The sequence below is a fragment of the Dermacentor andersoni genome, chromosome 1 (assembly GCF_023375885.2).
Source record: "Dermacentor andersoni chromosome 1, qqDerAnde1_hic_scaffold, whole genome shotgun sequence".
Classification (NCBI taxonomy): domain Eukaryota; kingdom Metazoa; phylum Arthropoda; class Arachnida; order Ixodida; family Ixodidae; genus Dermacentor; species Dermacentor andersoni.
In genome coordinates, this window is record NC_092814.1 from 384,545,837 (window position 1) to 384,565,510 (window position 19,674).

At 47.2% G+C, this 19,674-nt stretch overlaps 1 protein-coding gene across 1 annotated transcript in view; it reads right to left on the bottom strand.

The window, feature by feature from the left end:
- Positions 1-1,988: 1,988 nt before the first annotated feature.
- Positions 1,989-19,674, bottom strand: part of LOC126518614 (uncharacterized) — a 56,670-nt gene continuing 38,984 nt past the window's right edge. The window contains exon 2 of the mRNA XM_050168387.3: positions 1,989-4,282. Coding sequence (XP_050024344.1) covers positions 2,087-4,282 — 2,196 coding nt within the window. The 3' untranslated portion in view covers positions 1,989-2,086. The remainder of the gene's footprint in view (positions 4,283-19,674) is intronic.

The window sequence follows — 19,674 nt, forward strand, 5'->3', positions numbered from 1 at the left end:
TCTGGCTCGGAGACGGGAAACCAGCAGATTTACGTGTTGGCGAAGGCATAAATTCTATGCAGGAAGTATGACGCACGCAGTTTGAGACTGAGGAAAAAACCGTTAAAAACGGCAGCTAGCTTACAGCCAGCGAAGTTATCGCCATCGACTTTAATCTCACTGCGACCAGCGTTTTCGTGATAATAGCCTTTTATAAAAGAAGTTAACGTTTTCCAGACAAGTTCCAGCTTTCTAGATGCAGCACGATTAAACAGGTTTTCAAAGTATCGTTCTTTGTTTCTGCGCTAAAGTCAATTTACTTTATTCTGATGAGTCTTAACGCTTGTAATTCAGAGGCGCTTTTTGCGCTAAGGAACCTTTCAAACAATGCAATTTTTATCGCGGATAGCTTTGAAGCATTCTAAAGTAAGCCACAGTTGTCTTGCCTTACTGGGACAGCTCTTTGTGGCGCAAGGAAAACTTACGGTGAAGGCTGTTTAAATTTCGTCTACTGGTAGTTGATACGTGCGAATGGCGTTATCACTGCCATAGATGGAGCGGCAGTCTGTCTGTATACGTAGGTAAATAAATGCGTAATGACCCGATGCCTATGATTGACATTCATAATTCGTTGTTGTACAGTGTATATACACTCTACAGTGTACAGTGTATGTAAGTGTATAAAAAAGGCGGCAGAAAACTAGTGCAGATATTGATAAACATCGGCTCTGCAACATGACAAATGTAGTCATGAAAAAGAATTTCTTGTATAATTTATACCATAACTAGTTTTTCTTAAGACATCTTCTATTATCAAGCTGTTTCATTTCATAAGAAATCTTGCATCACTTAGCATATTCTATCTCAGAAAATACGTTCCTTACACTTGAGACCCTTCTGTAGCTGCAAGGACAGATTTCAACATGAGCTTATGCACTAATCGGTTAAGAAGATTTCCTCTTGCAGTGTGAACATAAACACCATGTAAATGGAATACGTAAAGGGTGCAACAACGGGTTAAAAAACTAAATTATGGGGTTTTACGTACCAAAACCACGATCCGATTAGGAGGCGCGCCGTAGTGAGGGACTCCGGAAATTTAGACTACATGGGGTTGTTTAACGTGCACCTAAATCTAAGTTTACGGGTGTTTTCACATTTCGCCCCCATCGAAATGCGGCCGTGGTGGCCGGGTTCCATCCGGAGACTTCGTGCTTAGCAGCCCAACACCATAGCTACTAAGCAACCACGGCCGGTGCAACAACAGGTGTAGGTAAGGGCGTTCAAATCTGAAATGACCGAATCCAACTGAATATGAATATTCAAGGAAACGGCTTCGAACAACGAATTGAATATGAAATATTGCTTCTAAACGAAGTGAAAGATGAAGTTTGCGTGAAGTCTGTTTGGGGAGAATTAAGAGGCTTATTTACATTTGATATATGCATGTGGCTGCTGTTCGGGAATGAACATCTGGTCAACCAAAAATCTTTTATATTAGAAAACAGCTTTCAGTTGCACCAGGACAGTAGCGAGACATGACGACAGGAACCACCACAAGCCTATAGAGTGCTGTGTTCGTTGAAGGAGTGAAGTGTGATACTACAACAGGATATAAACATGGCGACACATTTGAAATAAACGGCCTGGCCTCGTGTATAGGCTGCCTAAAAGCGAAGCCTTATTGGATGACAGAAAACTACTAAGTGGAAGTTTTCTGTCCTTGCGTTCGTACTGGCGGCTCTACGCACCAGTCCCCTCGCGAATGCACGAGGAATCAATGCATCAAACCAAACATAATCTAATAAAAAACCTTGGCCTCTCCTGCAGCGAAATCATTAAGAACAGTGCCTGCTTTCATCGGTCTGTCGACCTCAAGAGCGGAATAAGTGTTGTTATCACTTATATTTGAGCAGAAACGAATATTCGGCAATCTCAAATGGTAAATTATCATTCATCAGCGCGAAAACAACGGAAGACACAGAAGTAGAAGTACACAGGACAAGCGCTGTGGAGACATCTTCTTTATAAGAGTCCTTAGTGAGCGCAAAGTGCATGACAGTCTCACCGCGTACACAAAATGTGCAATTAAAAACGGAAAATCATTTTAAAGGGTCGTCGAAGCGCACACACGCTTCTTAACCTGGCTCAAGCAATGCAGGTACAGTTCTTCGAACTCGGCGCGTAAATTGCGTTCCGGATTCGGCTCGGACACGGAGTCGTACTGTAGGCGCAAGCGGCGTAGGGAGTGCCTAATCGAGTGGTACAATTCTAGGAGGCTGTTGGTCTGACGCGATGTGCAACCGACATTGGGAAAGCAGGAACCCTGGTCGTCGCAGAAGCGCAACCTGTGGTATGCATACGACGCCTGCGCTGTCAGTTTCTTCTGCAGGATGACGTCCAGTGCGTCGCGCAGAGCCATCTCATTTGTTCGCAGCGTTGACCGTACGATGACGTCAGTCATGTCCTCCTTCACTTCTTCACGATCACGGAAGTGGCGCACGGTCACAAGGCTCTTGCTGGTACACACTGCGTCAGGAAACATGTTTTCAAACTCCGAGGGCACGCGTTCGCCATCGGACCAGTGGACATTGAGTTGCAGGAGGCTCATGTTATTCATTAGGGCAGTGCGGAATGCCACGGACACCATTCCTCCGAGGTTCCAGCCCCCGAACGCGAAGAAGGCGATGCAGTTGGAGCTCGCAAGGCCTTCGAGTAATGTTAACGAGGACTCCTGAGTTGTTTCGTAAATTACGGCTACCTTGTGAAGTGCAGTACTGAGCTCGAAGAGTGAAGACAGGCTGCGGGCACCATCCGTGGTGATCACTCCCGGAGCGTGAATGTACAAGGTGTCCAGAGTACTATGGAACTCGGGCAGAACTTTTAGGAAGTTGCAGACATCTTCGGGCCAGGCGTCTTCGGCGCTGAAATAAAGCTTCCGCGGGGAAAGGCTGCTCTCGAGGTGCTCGGCCAGAAGCGAAATTTCGTCGTCTCTCCACACGAAGGTCACGCGGTCGACAAGACCATGTCGCACAATGCTCTCAAACACAGAAGCTCGTACTGATGGCGTGTCGCTCACTAGACCAAAGCACAGTTCCCTCAGAGAAACGTTCTCTTTTAGACCGTCCAGTATGAGAAGGACGTCGGTGCAGGTCAAATCACAGTGGTGCAAGTACAACCTATCGAGTGTGTAATTATGACGCAGTGAATCACTGAGCGCTTTCGCGGCCTGGCCTCCATGAAGCGTAGAACCCGAAAGGTCCAAAACTTCCAGTCTTCTATTGTTCCTGACAAGTTTAGAAAGTGCGTCACAGAAGTCCTCGTAACCTGTGCTATGATTCATATTGACCGCCACTTTGAGACACCTCAAGCTTCGGTTTACCGCAAGCGACGTTGCCAGCGACACAAAAGATTCCATTTGTGATACTGGGTGGCCTAACTCTAGCTCCTGCAACATGTGATTATGGGCAAGCTGCTCGAAAAATTCTGTCATGTTACACGCAATAGTTAGGTTGAGCCACCGCACAGTCGTTTGAAGCAGCTTAGTGATGATCACGTCACACTCGCTTTGTTCACCCGCTGTCGCCTCGAACTCGAGTTGTTCGAGTGCCTTGAGGACCGTCAACCCTTTGAAGAAGTTAGCAGCAGCGGTGGAGTCGACAGTCACTCTACGAAAGACCAGAACGGAGAGGTGCGGATTCCTCCCGAGGAGAGCACAAAGACCGTCGCACTCTAGTTCGCCAAGACGCAGCGCTGAGACGTGGAATACCTGCAGGTGGCTAGTGCGATGGAGAGCATCAAACAAGTGACAGTTCCAAGCGCCTGCAGGTTCTGCATCGTCCGCATGTACGCTAACGTAGCCTTCGTGGAAACGCAGCAGCCTGTAGAAAGTGGAAACATGGTGCGGAACTATGACGTCGGCGCTGAGGGTGGCCGACGTGATGCAACGGTGCTGGTAGAGCAACCAGAGGACAATGCACATAGAAAGCAACGTGCACTCAGGGTCGACATTGACGCGTCCTGGGACACGCAGCGTCCGCACGATCAGGCCTGTAGGACTCTCGAGCAGCTCTTGACCATGAGTGCTAAGGAATTCATTCCAAGCATTCTGGTAGTGGTGCATCCAACAACGACCACGGTGTCGGTGCGTGCATGGCCGCGATATGTCCACGCCCAAAGAGGAAAACTTCTCTGCGGGTCGGAGGAGCTCCAGAACAGCTTCTTCGGTCGCAAAATGGAGCGGCACTTCACGATGCAGGTGTCTGGCGAACTCGAGGAGGGTCCACTCTGTTGTGGAGCAGGGCTGCAAGGAAGTAATAAAATTCTCAGTACCAGCATCGGTCATTCTGCAATGGTTTTGCGAGGTTCAAACACCTTTGTCTCGTGAAACTAATTTCAACTACAAAGTTGATGCGAGTCAAATGACATTGCTCCAACTTCAAATCAGAGTTCCATACTACAAGCTCGAATTAACCAGGCTACAAAAGATTTCTATGCGAAGCTTCAACAGGCTCCCAATACAAAAATACTTGGTTTGCACAGTTCAGTTGTCACTTTGTGCATTTGATTATTGCGATGTGACAGGCATGGCGGTGACAAGTAATTAGGGTATCACGAAAAGCAGCCGTTTCGCCCGACAGGCGCAGCATCGATTGCGATAGCAAATTTGTAGACAGCGATACAGAGTAAGGACAGTAGTTTTATCGGACGTATAAATTCTTGAACATTTGCTTACTAACTAAATTAACAAGCGTGGTGTCACGCGCGCACAGGTAAACAAACACATCTCACTCAATGAGCGCGGACACTCGCTGTCAAAACGCGGGCATGAGGAAGAGCGGCAGCAGCAACGATGCAAATTGACCTTCATGCTTCCGCTCGCTCCAACTCTAAGCGGCGAGAACACAGCGGACCCAAAGCTATCAGCCCTGGGTGTTCCTTGACTCGGTACCCATGGCAGATCGCTTTCAAGATTGGGGCTGCGCTTAGCCACGCCACACGCAGCCATCGCCGACGTAGAACTTCGCGGTGGCCAGTACCGATGCCTCAGTATTTTCATGTGGATGCCGAGCTAGGCGTTGAGCAGAGTTAATTCTTCCGAGTAACGCCTGGGACCGCAGGTATCGCGGCGCGTGGACGCGTAATCATGCGGCTATTTTCATATTTCACTCATTTTCTTTATAGCGCGGAAAAAAATTGTTACGCCAGGCATAACACACTGAAAACAACTGAATCGGGTGTTATGTAAAATTATTTTCTATCAATAATTCGCGCCTTCAATTAAGTAATCAAAAGTTCGGTAATTTTATCTAATTATCGGTACTTCTATGATAAAAAAAGGTCCTTCAGGTGCAGTATGTCCCTGCTCACAGAATACCACTAACTGCGTCCTCGTGTATTCTATATTTTATTTTTGAGTCCTTGGCACAACCTGTGTAATAACAATATATACTATATAAGCGTATGGGGCGCAACGCGTCTGCTTCTGAAGTTCGTCTACTGTCCATCATTATCACCATCACCATCACCATCACCAGCAGCAGCAGCAGCAGCAGCAGCAGCAGCAGCAGCAGCAGCAGCAGCAGCAGCCTGTTTTATGTCCACTGCAGGACGAAGGCGATCTCCAATTACCCCTATCCTGCGCCAACCGATTCCAACTAGCGCCCGCGAATTTCCTAATTTAATCGCTCCACCTATTCTTCTGTCGTTCTCGATTGCGTTTCCCTTCTCTTGGTACCCATTCTGTAACCCTAATGGTCGAACGGTTATCTAACCGGCGCATTACATGACCTGCCCAGCTCCATATTTTTCTCTTGATGTCAATTAGAATATCGTCTATACCCGTTTGCTCTCTGATCCAAGCCGCTCTGCCTCGTAACGTTATGCCTCGCAATCTTCGTTCCATCGCTCTTTGCGCGGTCCTTAACTTGTTCTCAAGCTTTTTTTGTCAGTCTCCAATATGCCAGCACTGGTAAAATGCACTGATTGTACACCTTCCTTTTAAATGATAATGATAAGCTTAACCAGTCAGGAGCGGACAATGTCTGCCCTATGAGATCCAACCCATTTTTATTCTGTGAATTTCCTTCTCATGATCAGGGGTCCCTGCGATTAATTGACATAGGTAAACTAACTCCTTCACAGACCCTAGAGGCTGACTGGCTATCCTGAACTCTTGTTCCTTTGCCCGGCTCTTTATCATTATCTGTCTTCTGCATATTAATCTACAACCCCACTCTTACACTCTCTCTTTTAAGGTCCTCAATCATTTGTTGTAACTCGTCTGCATTGTTGCTGAATAGAACAATGTCATCGGCTCGAAGGTTGCTGAGATATTCGCCGTTGATCATTACTCCTAAGCATTCCCAGTTTAGTAGCTGGAATACTTCTTCCAAGCACGCAGTGAATAGCATTGGAGAGATTGTGTCTCCTTGTCTTACCCCTTTCTTTATAGGTATCTTGTGCTTTTTGTAAGTAGAATTAAGGTAGCTGTTGAACCTCTGTAGATATTTTCGAAGGTATTTGCGTAAGCGTTCTGCATTCCATGAATACGTAATTCATCTATGACTGCTGGCATTACTACTGAATGAAATGCCTTTTCGTAATCTATGAAAGACATATAGAGAGGCTTATTATACTCTACGGATTTCTCGACAACCTCATTAATGGCGGATGTGGTCCATTGTAGGGTGTCCCTTCCTGAAGCTAGCCTGTTCATTGTTTGACTAAAGTCCAGCGTTGCCCTGATTCTATTGGAGATTATTTTGGCGAATATGTTAGTGGGATTGAGCTCATGGGCCTATAATTTTTTAAGTCTTTTACGTCTCCGTTTTTGTGGATTAGTATGTTTGCATTCTTCCAGTTTTCTTGGACGCTTGCAGTAGATACACTTCGTATAAACAGCCGCCAGTTTTCCAAGCAATGTCTTCTCTATCCGATTAAATTGACTGCTATTCCATCTTCTCCTACCGCTCTTCCTCGTTTCATGTCTTGCAAGGCCCTTCTGACCTCATCGACAGTTATAGGAAGAGTCTATCCTGTTAATTACTGTTTCTAATTAAGGTATCCTGACTCCTCTGGGTACTCTACTGGTCAGTATAGAACTCTTCCGCTGATTTTACTGTATCTTCGAGATTGCTGATGGTATTACTCTGCTAATCTTTCAGTGCATACATCTTTGTCCTATGGCAAGTTTCTTTATCACTGATTTCAAGTTGCGTCCATTTTTGACGGCTTCTACATTATTTCTCACGTTATAGTTTTGAATATCACTTTCGCCAGTTTTGACAGTTCCGCGAATTCTATCTTATCTCTTGAGTTTGACACTTCCATTCTTTATCGTTTCTTTGTTAGGTCCTTTGCTACTTGGGAGAGCTTGCCAACTGGTTGCCTTTGTGCCTTGCCTCCCACTTCATATCTGCCTTTGAAGCCAGTCTATTACGGTTTCATTCATTAGCTCTATGTCACCATCATCTATGTTCTAAGGCTGCATATCTGTTTGAAAGTACCAGCGTTGCAAGGGTCAGTTTCCATTGGCGGTCTGTCCGGACCCAGTGATTGTTAGCTCCCTCTGCTGCGTTACAGGTCTGACCACCACCTTGGTCAGGTGCTCCGCAGACAAGTGGGGAATATATTGAAATTACCAGCAAGATGTATACAACTTAGCGTCAGAAGAAAGGGGAAAACAGGGAGGGTAACCAAAGGAGAAGATCCGATTTGCTACCCTACGCTAAGGAGAGAGGGAGGTAAAGTGACAACGTAGTAGAGAGAAAAAGAAAGTGCACAGATGCACAATCCCATTCGGACACTGTCATCACATACTATCTCCGCACAGCACAGTAACAGTAGCACTGCAGTCAGCTCTGGCTACAACCGCTTGTCCAAGTCTGCTTAAACTGCAACAGTGCCCTCGTCGCCCTCCGCTGCGATGGCTTGTGATGTCTGATGTATCTGAAAAAATATGCGGATCCCACGCACTGTAGGAATCAAAGTAAACGAAGCAGTGCGGGTTGTTTGCATTGACTGACGGTAATCAGAGGTGATGTTTACGGCGAATGTGTAATTTCTTCAACGTCTAATCCAACGCGGGAGTGGTCGGTTGATGTTATAAGCGTTACCTTGCGTGCACCACTGCTGTTTGTCTGCGTAGTACATAGAACACACAGGGAGACGTGTTTGCTTGAGGCGTTGTTGTGCGCCAATGTTCATAATCTCGGAAGGTTGAGCATTATTGCCTCACATGGCGCATCGCATCATGTGAGAAGTGTTAAACAATCTATAATTGAATTATGGGGCTGTACGTGTCAAAACCACGATCGGATTATGAGGCACGCCGTAGTGATGGACTCTGGATTAGTTCTGGCACTCTGGCGGTATTTAACGTGCACCTAATTCTAAGTGCACTAGCGTTTTTTGTATTTCGCTCCCGTCGAAATGCGGCTACCATAATCGGGATTGAACTGCGTACCTCGAGCAATGCCACAGTCGTCAAGCTACCGCGGCAGGCCCAGAAGTGTTGATATGACGCGCGACCACTTCCGTAGTGTCGCAGAGACCCTACGGCGTTTTAATGCGGCTTTGCGTCTCTACGCCCTGCGTCTGTTGTCCGCTTGAGAAAGTTGCACGGTGTTTATTTTTGAGAAGTAGCAGAAGCCCACCATACCTTGAGTTTCCCCTCAATCGCTGTTTCCTTGCCTACTCGCATCGTATCCCGGTCTCTCCCCATATATAGGAACTGCGAACATGGCAAGGCTGTTATTCACTCGTTCCGCAACTGCGTCGGTTCTACCCATTTTCTGCATCCTCTCCCCCTCCTCTACAGTTCAATCCACGTCCCCTCTGGACTTGCGCGTTAGCAGAGAGGTAAGCGCTGCAGTTTCTGCAATACTTCTGAGGGGAGTCACGGATAATTAAAGCTGTCAACAGGCTGATGTGGCGACACCCAGGGAGCTCCAGAGGGCATTGTGCACATGCGGCGCGGTGGAAAGGTCCAAACGAGTTTCTCGCGTCGACTTTACTCTGCCACGCTACTTCCGTGTAAATAGGCGCCCTCAACCGTCTCCCGACGCGGTGTACAAGGAAACAGTAGCAGTAGCAGCAGCGCAAAAGTCGAAGGAATGTATGTATGGTTTTTATTGGCGCCAGGGCCAGGTATGGCCAAAGAGCGCCAGGTCCGTGGTGATCAGTTCGCAATGTAGTTATGAGTTCTATGAAGTTGATGTGGCGTGGCTGTAAAGAGGCCTTAAATATAGTCGCTCTCGAATGCGTACAAGCCATCTGTAATAAGATTATGTCGATGACAAATTACGTGTTCTATGAGCATTAAAATTCATCGTGAAAGAATGATGCAAAATAGAAAGTATGTGAGATGATAAAATTACCTGGAGCACTAGTGCCTCGCCAGAGCCCTTGAAACACAAGGGCTTAGAGGCATGTGCTATATGAAACAGCTATCACAGCGGCAACCTCTGAAGAGAGGAGACGCTACGAACGTAACAACATGCAACACAACATCTTTCAGAAAATCTAGGACTGCGTTGGTATCAAAGAGCGGTTCTGGACCGAGTAACATTACAGGATGAAGGGGTATGTGCTGCCGGTAGGCTAGGGGAAAATGTTTCTCTCAGATTCGGTTGCCCGACACTCCAGGAGGACGCGGAGGACGGTCAGCCTCTCCCCGCATCTACCACATGTTTGAGAATCATTTTCAGTGAGTAAAAAATATGCGTGCCAAATGTGTGTCCTATTCTGAGACGACAGAATAGAACATCTGTTCGCCGTGATTTTGTTGCGGAGGGCCAAGGACCTAACTCTGGCTTTATCACGTGCAGTTTGTTATTTATTTCTTCGTCCCACATGCGTAGCCAGTGGTTTCGTAGTTTCCTTCTTATGAAAGCCTTCAGGTCTGTGACAAGGACCGAAGCAGTAGGATTAACTGCATGCAATGAAATTGATGTGGCCATCTGGTCCGCGAAAACGTTACCCTCGATGCCCCTATGTCCAGGTACCCATCATATACTCACATGTTGGTTAGATATATATGCTTTACACAGGACGGAATAGAGTTGATTAATTATGGGATTTTTGTGGTTACAGAATGACATCAAGGCCTTCACAACACTAAGGAAGTCCGTATATATAACTGATTTCTGGAGTTTTGATTTTTTATATGCTTTACAGCCGACAATAGTGCGTAGGCCTCAGCCGTAAGGATACTGGTTTCCGGATGCAGTACATCGGATTCCAAGAAGGATGGACAGACGGCTGCGTAGGACACCCCGTCGTGTGACTTCGATGCGTCTGTGTAGAACTCAGTGCAGCAGTGTTTGTACTGGAGTTCCCGGAAATGCATGTGCATTTCAATCTCTGGAGCGTGCTCTGTAACTTGCATGAAAGATATATCACATTGTACCAGCTGCCACTCCCAAGGAGGTAGCAGCTTGGCTGGATGCATTAGGCGAAGCTCGAGGAGTGGAACACCCATTTCAACATTAAGCTCCCTCACACGGAGTGAAAAGGGCTGTCTTACAGAGGGACGATTACGAAAGAGTAGCATATGTCATATCATTAACGGTGTTAAAACACGGATGTTGAGCATTAGAGTGAACTTTCAGAAAATATGTTTCGCTGATATATGTTCTCTGCAGATGGAGTGACCACTCATTTGACTCTACATACAAACTTTCGATTGGACTTGTTCTGAAAGCGCCAGTGGCCTGTCGGATTCCTAGATCGTGGACCGGATCTAGCATCTTGAGCGCGCTCGGGGCGGCATAATCATAGATCACGGCCCCGTAGTCCAGCCGTGATCGAATGAGGCTCTTGTAAAGATTCATTAAACAATTCCTGTCGCTGCCCCATGTTGTGTGGGATAAAAGTTTCGGTAAGTTCATTGTTTTTAAGCATTTGGCCTTGAGATACCTTATGTGTGGAATAAAAGTTATCTTAGAATCAAGTATGATGCCTAAAAGCTTGTGTTCTTTGTTCACAGGTATTCACTAACCATACATTTCGGTACTGGGATCAGCAATGAGCCCTTTGTTTCTCGTGCAAAGCACGCAAGAACTCTTGTTGGGGTTCACTGTAAATCCGTTTTCGTCTGCCAATTTGGACACTTTGTTCAAGCCCTGTTGTACTTGCCTCTCGCATGCTGTAAGGTTGCAGGATTTGAAACCTATCTGTATGTCGTCTACGTAAACAGAATAAAAAATGACTGGCGGTAATAAAGCACGAAGGGTGTTCACTTTTACGATGAAGAGCGCGCAGCTAAGCACACCTCCTTGAGGTACACCAGTTTCTTGTACAAAAGGTCCCCACAATACATAGCCAATTTTAACGTGGAAGGTACGTTTGGACGAATAGCTTTTTAGTATATTTAACATATTTCCACGAATGCCAATTTCCGATAAATCTCGTAAGATCCCGTATCGCAACGTTGTGTCATACGCCTTGTCCATATCGAGAAATATCGATAAGAAGAACTTTTTATGTATAAATGCGTCCCGGATATTTCCTTTAATGCGTACAAGATGATCAGTTGTGGAGCGCCCTTCCTGAAGCCACACTGATAGGGATCAAGCATTTTGCTCTTTTCAAGGTAATGAATGAGTCGCCGATTAATAATTTTTTCATATACCTCACAAAGGCCACTTAAGAGGGCTATCGGGCGGTAACTTGGCACTGAGGAAGGATCTTTGACTTGTTCCAAAACAGGGACCACAATGGCTTCTTTCCATGCAGTTTGAAGGTATCCTGCAGCTCAAATGGTGTTGAAAATTGTGAGTAGTGTAACTTTGGCTTCATTGTGTAAGTTTTTGATCATTTCATACATGATTTTGTCAGATCCCGGTGCAGAGCTCTTGCATGCACTCAAGGCAGCTCTCAATTCGGCAATACTAAAAGGACGTTTGTAAGGCTCATTCTCTCGACCTTTTCTTGTTAATGGCTTACGTTCTTCTGTTTGTTTGTAGTTGAGAAAGGATTGTGTATAATTTGTTGGACTTGACACGCTCTCAAAATACTCCCCAAGTGAGTCTGCCTGGTCTCGCAGTGTATCGCCCTGTGTGTTTACCAGAGGGAGGGAATATGTTTGGCACCCTCTAATCCTATTAACCCTGTTCCAGGCTTTGGCCTCATCTCTAAACGAGTTAATACTCGATAAAAACTTCTGCCAGCTTTCTCTTCTGGCCTGTCAGCGGGTTCTCCTGCCTTGGGACTTTGCTTTCTAAAAGTTGATAAGATTCTCCGCAGTGGGGGAAGCGCGTAGCAGCCCCCATGCTTTGTTCTGTTTCTTACGAGCGATCCTACATTCGTCGTTCCACCACGGGACACGCCGTCTGCATGCCAAGCCACTTAATTCAGATATGCCTTTAGATCATCATCATCGTCGTCATCCTGGTTACGCCCACTGCTGGCAAAAGGCCTCTCCCATACTTCTCCAGCAACCCCGGTCATGTACTAATTGTGGCCATGTCGTCCCTGCAAACTTCTTAATCTCATCCGTCCACCTAACTTTCTGCCGCCCCCTGCTACGCTTCCCTTCCCTTGGAATCCAGTCCGTAACCCTTAATGACCATCGGTTATCTACCCTCCTCATTACATGTCCTGCCCATGCCCATTTCTTTTTCTTGATTTCACCTAGGATGTCATTAACTCACGTTTGTTCCCTCCCCCAATCTGCTCTTTTCTTATCCCTCAACGTTACATACATCATTCTTCTTTCCATAGCTCGTTGCATCGTCCTCAATTTAAGTAGAACCCTTTTCGTAAGCCTCCAGGTTTCTGCCCCTTAGGTGAGTACTGGTAGGACAGCTATTATACACTTTTCTCTTGAGGGATAATGGCAACCTCCTGCTCATGATCTGAGAATGCCTGCCAAACGCACCCCAGCGCATTCTTATTCTTCTGATTATTTCCGTCTCATGATCCGGATCCGCCCTCACTACCTGCCCTAAGTAGATGTATTGCTTTACCACTTCCAGTGCCTCGCTACCTATTGTAAAGTGCTGTTCTCTTCCGAGACTGTTAAACATTACTTTAGTTTTCTGCAGATTAATTTTTAGAACCACTTCTGCTGTGCCTCTCCAGGTCAGTGAGCACACATTGCAATCGGTCCTCTGAGTTACTAAGCAAGGCAATACCAGTGAATCGCAAGTTACTAAGGTATTCTCCATTAACTTTTATCCCCAATTCTTCCCAATCCAGGTCTCTGAATACCTCCTGTAAACACGCTGTGAATAGCATTGGGGAGATCGTGTCTCCCTGCCTGACGGCTTTCTTTATTGGGATTTTGTTGCTTTCTTTATGGAGGACTACGGTGGCTGTGGAGCCGCTATGGATAGCTTTCAGTATTTTTACATACGGTTCGTCTACACCCCCATTCCGTAATGCCTACATGACTGCTGAGGTTTCAACAGAATGAAACGCTTTCTCGAAATAAACGAAAGCTATATATAAGGGTTGGTTATATTTCGCACATTTCTCTATCACCTGATTAATAGTGTTAATATTGTCTATTATTGAGTAGCCTTTACGGAATCCTGCCTGGTCCTTTGCTTGACAGAAGTCTAAGGTGTTCCTGATTCTATTTGCGATTACCTTAGTAAATAGTTTGTAGGCAACTGACAGTAAGCTGATCAGTCTAATTTTTCAAGTCTTTGGCGTCCCCTTTCTTATGGATTGGGATTATGTTAGCGCTCTTCCGAGATTCCGGTACGCCGGAGGTCATGAGGCATTGCGTATACAGGGTGGCCAGTTTCTCTAGAACAATCTGCCCACCATCCTTCAACAAATCTGCTGTTACCTGATCCTCCCCAGTTGCCTTCCCCTTTGCATAGCTCGCAAGGCTTTCTTTACTTCTTCCGGCGTTACCTGTGGGATTTCGAATTCCTCTAGACTATTCTCTCTTCCATTATCGTCGTGGGTGCCACTGGTACTGTATAAATCTCTATAGAACTCCTCAGTCACTTGAACTATCTCATCCATATTAGTAATGATATGACCGGCTTTGTCTTAACGCATACACCTGATTCTTGCCAATTCCTAGTTTCTTCTACACTGCTTTTAGGCTTCCTCCGTTTCTGAGAGCTTGTTCAATTCTATCCATATTATACTTCCTTATGTCAGCTGTCTTACGCTTGTTCATTAACTTCGAAAGTTCTGCCAGTTCTATTCTAGCTGTAGGGTTTTCATACCTTGGCGTTTCTTGATCAGATCTTTCGTCTCCTGCGATAGCTTACTGTTATCCTGCCTAACGGAGTTACCACCGACTTCTATTGCACACTCCTTAATGATGCCCAGAAGATTGTCGTTCATTGCTTCGACACTAAGGTCCTTTTCCTGAGTTAAAGCCGAATACCTGTTCTGTAGCTTGATCAGGAATTCCTCTATTTTCCCTCCTACCGCTAACTCATTGATCGGCTTCTTATGTACCAGTTTCTTCCGTTCCCTCCTCAGGTCTAGGCTAATTCGAGTTCTTACCATCCTATGGTCACTGCAGCGCGCCTTGCTGAGCACGTCCACATCTTGTATGATGCCAGGGTTAGCGCAGAGTATAAAGTCTATTTCATTTCTAGTCTCGCCGTTCGGGCTCCTCCACATCCACTTTCGGCTATCCCGCTTTCGGAAGAAGGTATTCATAATCCGCATATTATTCTGTTTCGCAAACTCTACTAATAACTATCCCCTACTATTCCTAGTCCTATGCCATATTCTCCCACTGCCTTGTCTCCAGCCTGCTTCTTGCCTACCTTGGCATCGAAGTCGCCCATCAGCATAGTGCATTTTGTTTTCACTTTACCAATCGCCGATTCCACGTCTTCATAGAAGCTTTCGACTTCCTGGTCATCATGACTGGATGTAGGGGCGTAGACCAGTACAATCTTCATGTTGTACCTCACAACAAGACCTGTCACCCTCTCGTTAATGCTATAGAATTCCTTTGTTATCAGCTATATTCTTATTAATCAGGAATCCGACTCCTAGTTCTCGTCTCTCCGCTAAGCCCCGGTAGCACAGGACGTGCCCGCTTTTTAGCACTTTATATGCTTCTTTAGGCCTCCTAACTTCACTGAGCCCTATTATGTCCCGTTTACTGTCCTCTAATTCCTCCAATAGCACTGCTAGACTCGCCTCAGGACATAACGTTCTAGCGTTAAACGTCGCCAGGTTCATATTCCAATGGCGGCCTGTCCGGAGCCAGGGATTCTCAGCAGAGGGTGCTAAGAATCCCTGGCTCCGGACAGGCCGCCGTTGGAATATGAACCTGCATTTAGATGCAACATCTATAATGAAGGCTGTAAAATACTGCACAGCAGCATCAATTCCTAAAGAAGACATGTCATTCCATGGGGTACTAGTGAGAGCTCGGAATTTCTCGCGGTCGGCTGTATCGATCTTCCACTAAGGAGCCTGAGGTGGATATTGGTTTTCTTTATATGTTCTTAGCAGTATGGGGAAGTGGCCGCTCACGTAAGGATTGTTCGTAACTTCCCATTCGAGTTCATGCAGTATAGACGAGGAAACTATGCTGAGATCAATTGAGGAATAGGTTCTGTTTGCAAGACAGTAATATGTGGGCTGCTTCTTATTCAGAAGGCACGCACCAGAAGAAAAAAGGAACCGCTCAACAAGGCGACCTCGCGCATCTAACGAGAGTCGCCCCACAGGCAGCTTTGCGCACTGAAATCACCCAGAACAACATACGGTTCTGGCAATTCATCTATAAAGGACTGAAATACATGTTTGTTTAATATGTAATTTGGAGGTATGTAAAGAGTTAATGGTGATGAGTTTGTTTAGGAGAACAGCTCGAACCGCCACAGCTTCAGGAGGCGTTTGTAGCTGTAAAAGTTGACACGCAATGGTTTTATGGATAACAATGGCGACACCGCCCGATGATGCGACAGCATCATCGCGATCTTTGCGAAAAGTTATATACTGTCGGAGAAAGTTTGTGTGCTTTGATTTTAGGTGTGTTTCCTGTAAACACAGCTTTTTTGGATTGTGTTTGTGGATGAGTTTTTGCACATCATGAAGGTTTCTAAGGAGACCTCTGACGTTCCATTGAATTATCTGTGTATCCATATTAGAAGTAAAACAGAAACAGAAGTATTATTTCGAGATTTCAGAGATTAGATTACAGAGCTCTTGCGAGGCCCCGTGACCGGGGTTTTGACCATTCTGCAGGGTTCGGGGGAGCCTCGCCGCTCCTTAGGCGCTTGGCGCGCCGTGAGGATAGGTGTAGTGTCCATTGCCTCTTGTGAGGCGCCGGACGCATGCTCTTGCGAGCGAGAAGTTTTCCGAGAGAGTCCTGCCTCGGAAGGCAAGACTCTTGCGCCCACCAGCCCGGAAGTCTATACGGCTCCCTGAGGGATTTGGCTGCGCCGGCTGTTGCCAGCGCTGGAAGGGGCCGGGGAGGTTTTCGGGGTCGATGGCCCCGTCTGCTGGGTTGGCGTAGCAGCACTAGCTGCAGCCGCCGGGTGGGGGGTGGGGGGGGGGCGAATGGCGTCACTGCCGCCTCACTGGGTGTGGGTCGGACAGCCGCCGGAGACCGTTGTGGCGCTGCCCCCTGACGCACCACACAGGCAAGGGGTTCTTTGGCAGGATAGATACCCGCCTGCGTGCCTCTTTAAAACTTGTTATTTTTTTACTTTAATTGTAACTACTTCCTTTTCTTTCTTGCAAGATGGGTACGACCGCGAGTATGGAGCATGCTTCCCATCGCAGTTTACACAAGATTCAGAGGTGTGCTCATGAGCACTGCATTTCGCGCAGGTTTGGCGGCCTCGGCAGCTCTGTGAACTGTGACCGAAACCCTGGCATTCGAAGCATCGCAGGGGATTAGGGATGTATGGCCGAACACGAAGCTTGATATACCCGGCCTCGATGGACACGGGCTGAAAACTTGTGCCAAAAGTAAGTATCAGGTGTTTGGTCTGTATTTCCTTATTGTCACGCCTCATCTTAATTCGTTTAACGTTGATGACGTTCTGCTCACTGAAGCCCTCCAGGAGTTCTGCTTCAGTCAGCTCCAAGAGATCATCATCGGAGACTATGCCACGATGCGGAGTTACTGTTACTTTGGCGTCGCCAAATGATACAAGATTGGGTAGCTTTTCATATTGCTTCTGGTTGCGGAGCTCCAAGAGGAGCTCATCGCTTGCCATTCTGGATGCTTTGTAACGTGTACCAAAAACTTGGGTGAGAGACTTAGACACGAGGAATGGTGAGATTCTTCGCACGGGTTTGTCTGGTTGTTCGGAGTGGACTACATGGAAGCGAGGGAAAGGTTTTTTTGACGGGCAAAAAACTAAGACATCATCGGTGCGCCCCCTCTTCAGGGAGCGATCAGGTAATGGGGGAGAGGAAGCAGCCATAGGAGATTGTAATTTCGGCAATAACGCCAGCCACCCACCATGGTGGTCCTACAAGGGGACGCTGCAGGGCCTGTGAATCACGGCCTGCAAACGCCAGCTGTACATTACCACTATAACCAAATATGAAATAACCTAGGTTGGCTATTCAAACAAGGTTAACCCTTGCTGCCTGGAAAAATTGGAAGTAAAGGGAAGCCAGGAGAAGATAGGAAAGATGGAAAGTGAGAGAAAGACGAAGGTTGGAGGGAGAAAGAGATAGGAAAAGGCAACTACCGATTTCCCCCGGGTGGGTCAGTCCGGGGGGCGTATTTTCATCCGCTAGCAGCTACAACGGGGCGTGCACTTTTGACGGAGCTCGACGTTTCTGCGCAGGCGCGAGTAAGAGCGGGCGCGAGAGAGAAAATCTGGGGGCTTTTGCTCCTTGAATATATGACTCAGCCTAGGCACTACGGAGGAGGTTTCTTAGATTGCGTTGTATTCGTTTGTCCCCTGACATGCCGGCATTGCGGAGTTCGGTCGAGTTGGTTTATACGCTCCGCCGCTGGCTGCCCGCGCGGTGAGGCAGTGGGCGCGGACGCCGCTTGGTGATCGCTGTGTCTGAAGGGACAATGTTCTGACTGGTGTTTTATAAGTCACGGGTGGAATTTTTCGTCGCGACGATAGATCGGATTTTTTACAAGCACTGCTCCAGGAGGGCACATGTAACCGGCAAACGGAGGCCTCAGGAGAGCACCTGAGGTTATATTAAAGCAGGCGGCGCAGGATCTCCGGGGCACCCAAGCGGTAGCGGGGGGATCAAAGCTGGAAGCCGGGCGGCCCGTGGGTTGGGGCCGCAGAGGCCGAAGCGTGCCTGGGGGTGTTCGCATAAAACATTGGCTGTCCGCGATAGCGGACAGCCGATCTTATACTCCCCTGGCACGCGCAGGCCTCTGCGAGCCCCAACCCACGGACCAGTCCGGCTTCTAGCTTTGATATCCCCGTTGCCGCTTTGGTGTCCTGGAGGCGCCGCCAATAATGCGAAATAATGACACGTTGTTTTCATTAGTAAAAACATGATCGATTAAATATGATTGCGTCGAGCCGCCAACTTGCGATGCTAAGTTCAGCACAACCGCGCCCCGCGACTTCTGCCGGCACGGCGCGCCTAGGGACAAGCGCATACACCGCGCCCCAAGGGACTCCTCCGTAGTACCTAGGCAGAGTCGTATTTTCAAGAATCAAAACTCCCCACATTTCCTCTCTCGCACCCGCTCTCACTCGCGCATGCGCGCAAACGTCCGTCGTCTCCGCAAGTTCCACGCCCCGTTGTACCTACGAGCAGTTGGAAATACGCGTCCGGGGGTACCGTCTACGTGAAGCAGAGGCCGAAGAGGTGTGTTGCCTCCGCCGGGGGGCCTTAAAGGTCCGAACACCCGTCATCGGCTCAACCCCCAGGATCCCCCTTTCCCCGGACACAGCTAAGCCGCGCACGGTTATACGCGGGAGGGTCCATCCCTCGTGTGCTCGGGTACGTGGTGTCGCAACACAGCAAACGCCTGCTGCCGCAGACGCCCCTGCGGGGAAAGTCGAAGGAAGATGCAAAGAAACCGTCGCTGCAAATCAGTTTATTTCTGTTACGTCGCTAAAAAGTGTCGACCTACACTGAATAGTAATAGTTAAACGAATTAAATCTTGATAAATGTAGCGGAAAAATCGCAAATCGAGGCTCAAGTTCTGTGGCACGGACACGCCATAACAAACTATTCTGTGAACCAGACTATAGGACAAACTTGTGCTTTATTCTTACCAAGCCAGAAAATAACCCGTAACATCCTATGTACCAGATCACAGCCCTTGTAATAAGCTCATTGCCGTTCCGTGCCCCATGGCGATGTGCAAGAACCTCGAGCTCGCGACCACGTTATTCTGTTCAAGCCCGTCAAAATTTGAATTTTCCCTTTAAGGCTGTAATCAACTTGCGTATATATTTATATGTTGTAGGTCGCAGGCGCCGTAATATCTTGTTTTGAAGAGCGTTCGTGTGCTGTGTTTTTTTCGGCACTATACAATAAAGGTGGGGCAGAAGTTTCTTTTGGAGAACTCTAATCGGCAATGGTCGACTACTAGACAGGGTTTGAAACACCGAATATCGGCTGAGCAAGTCGCAAATTAAAGTAGTGTTCCGATCGCTTGTTCTCATCAGTGAAAACCGGCTGCAGTACATGCTTAGCGAAAATATTCGGGCAGAATTCTACGATAACTATCCTAGTATGCGAATAGCATTGTTAATATAGATAAAATGAAGATTAGATTTGGTTAGGGTTGCGTGTGGTCCGGTCCA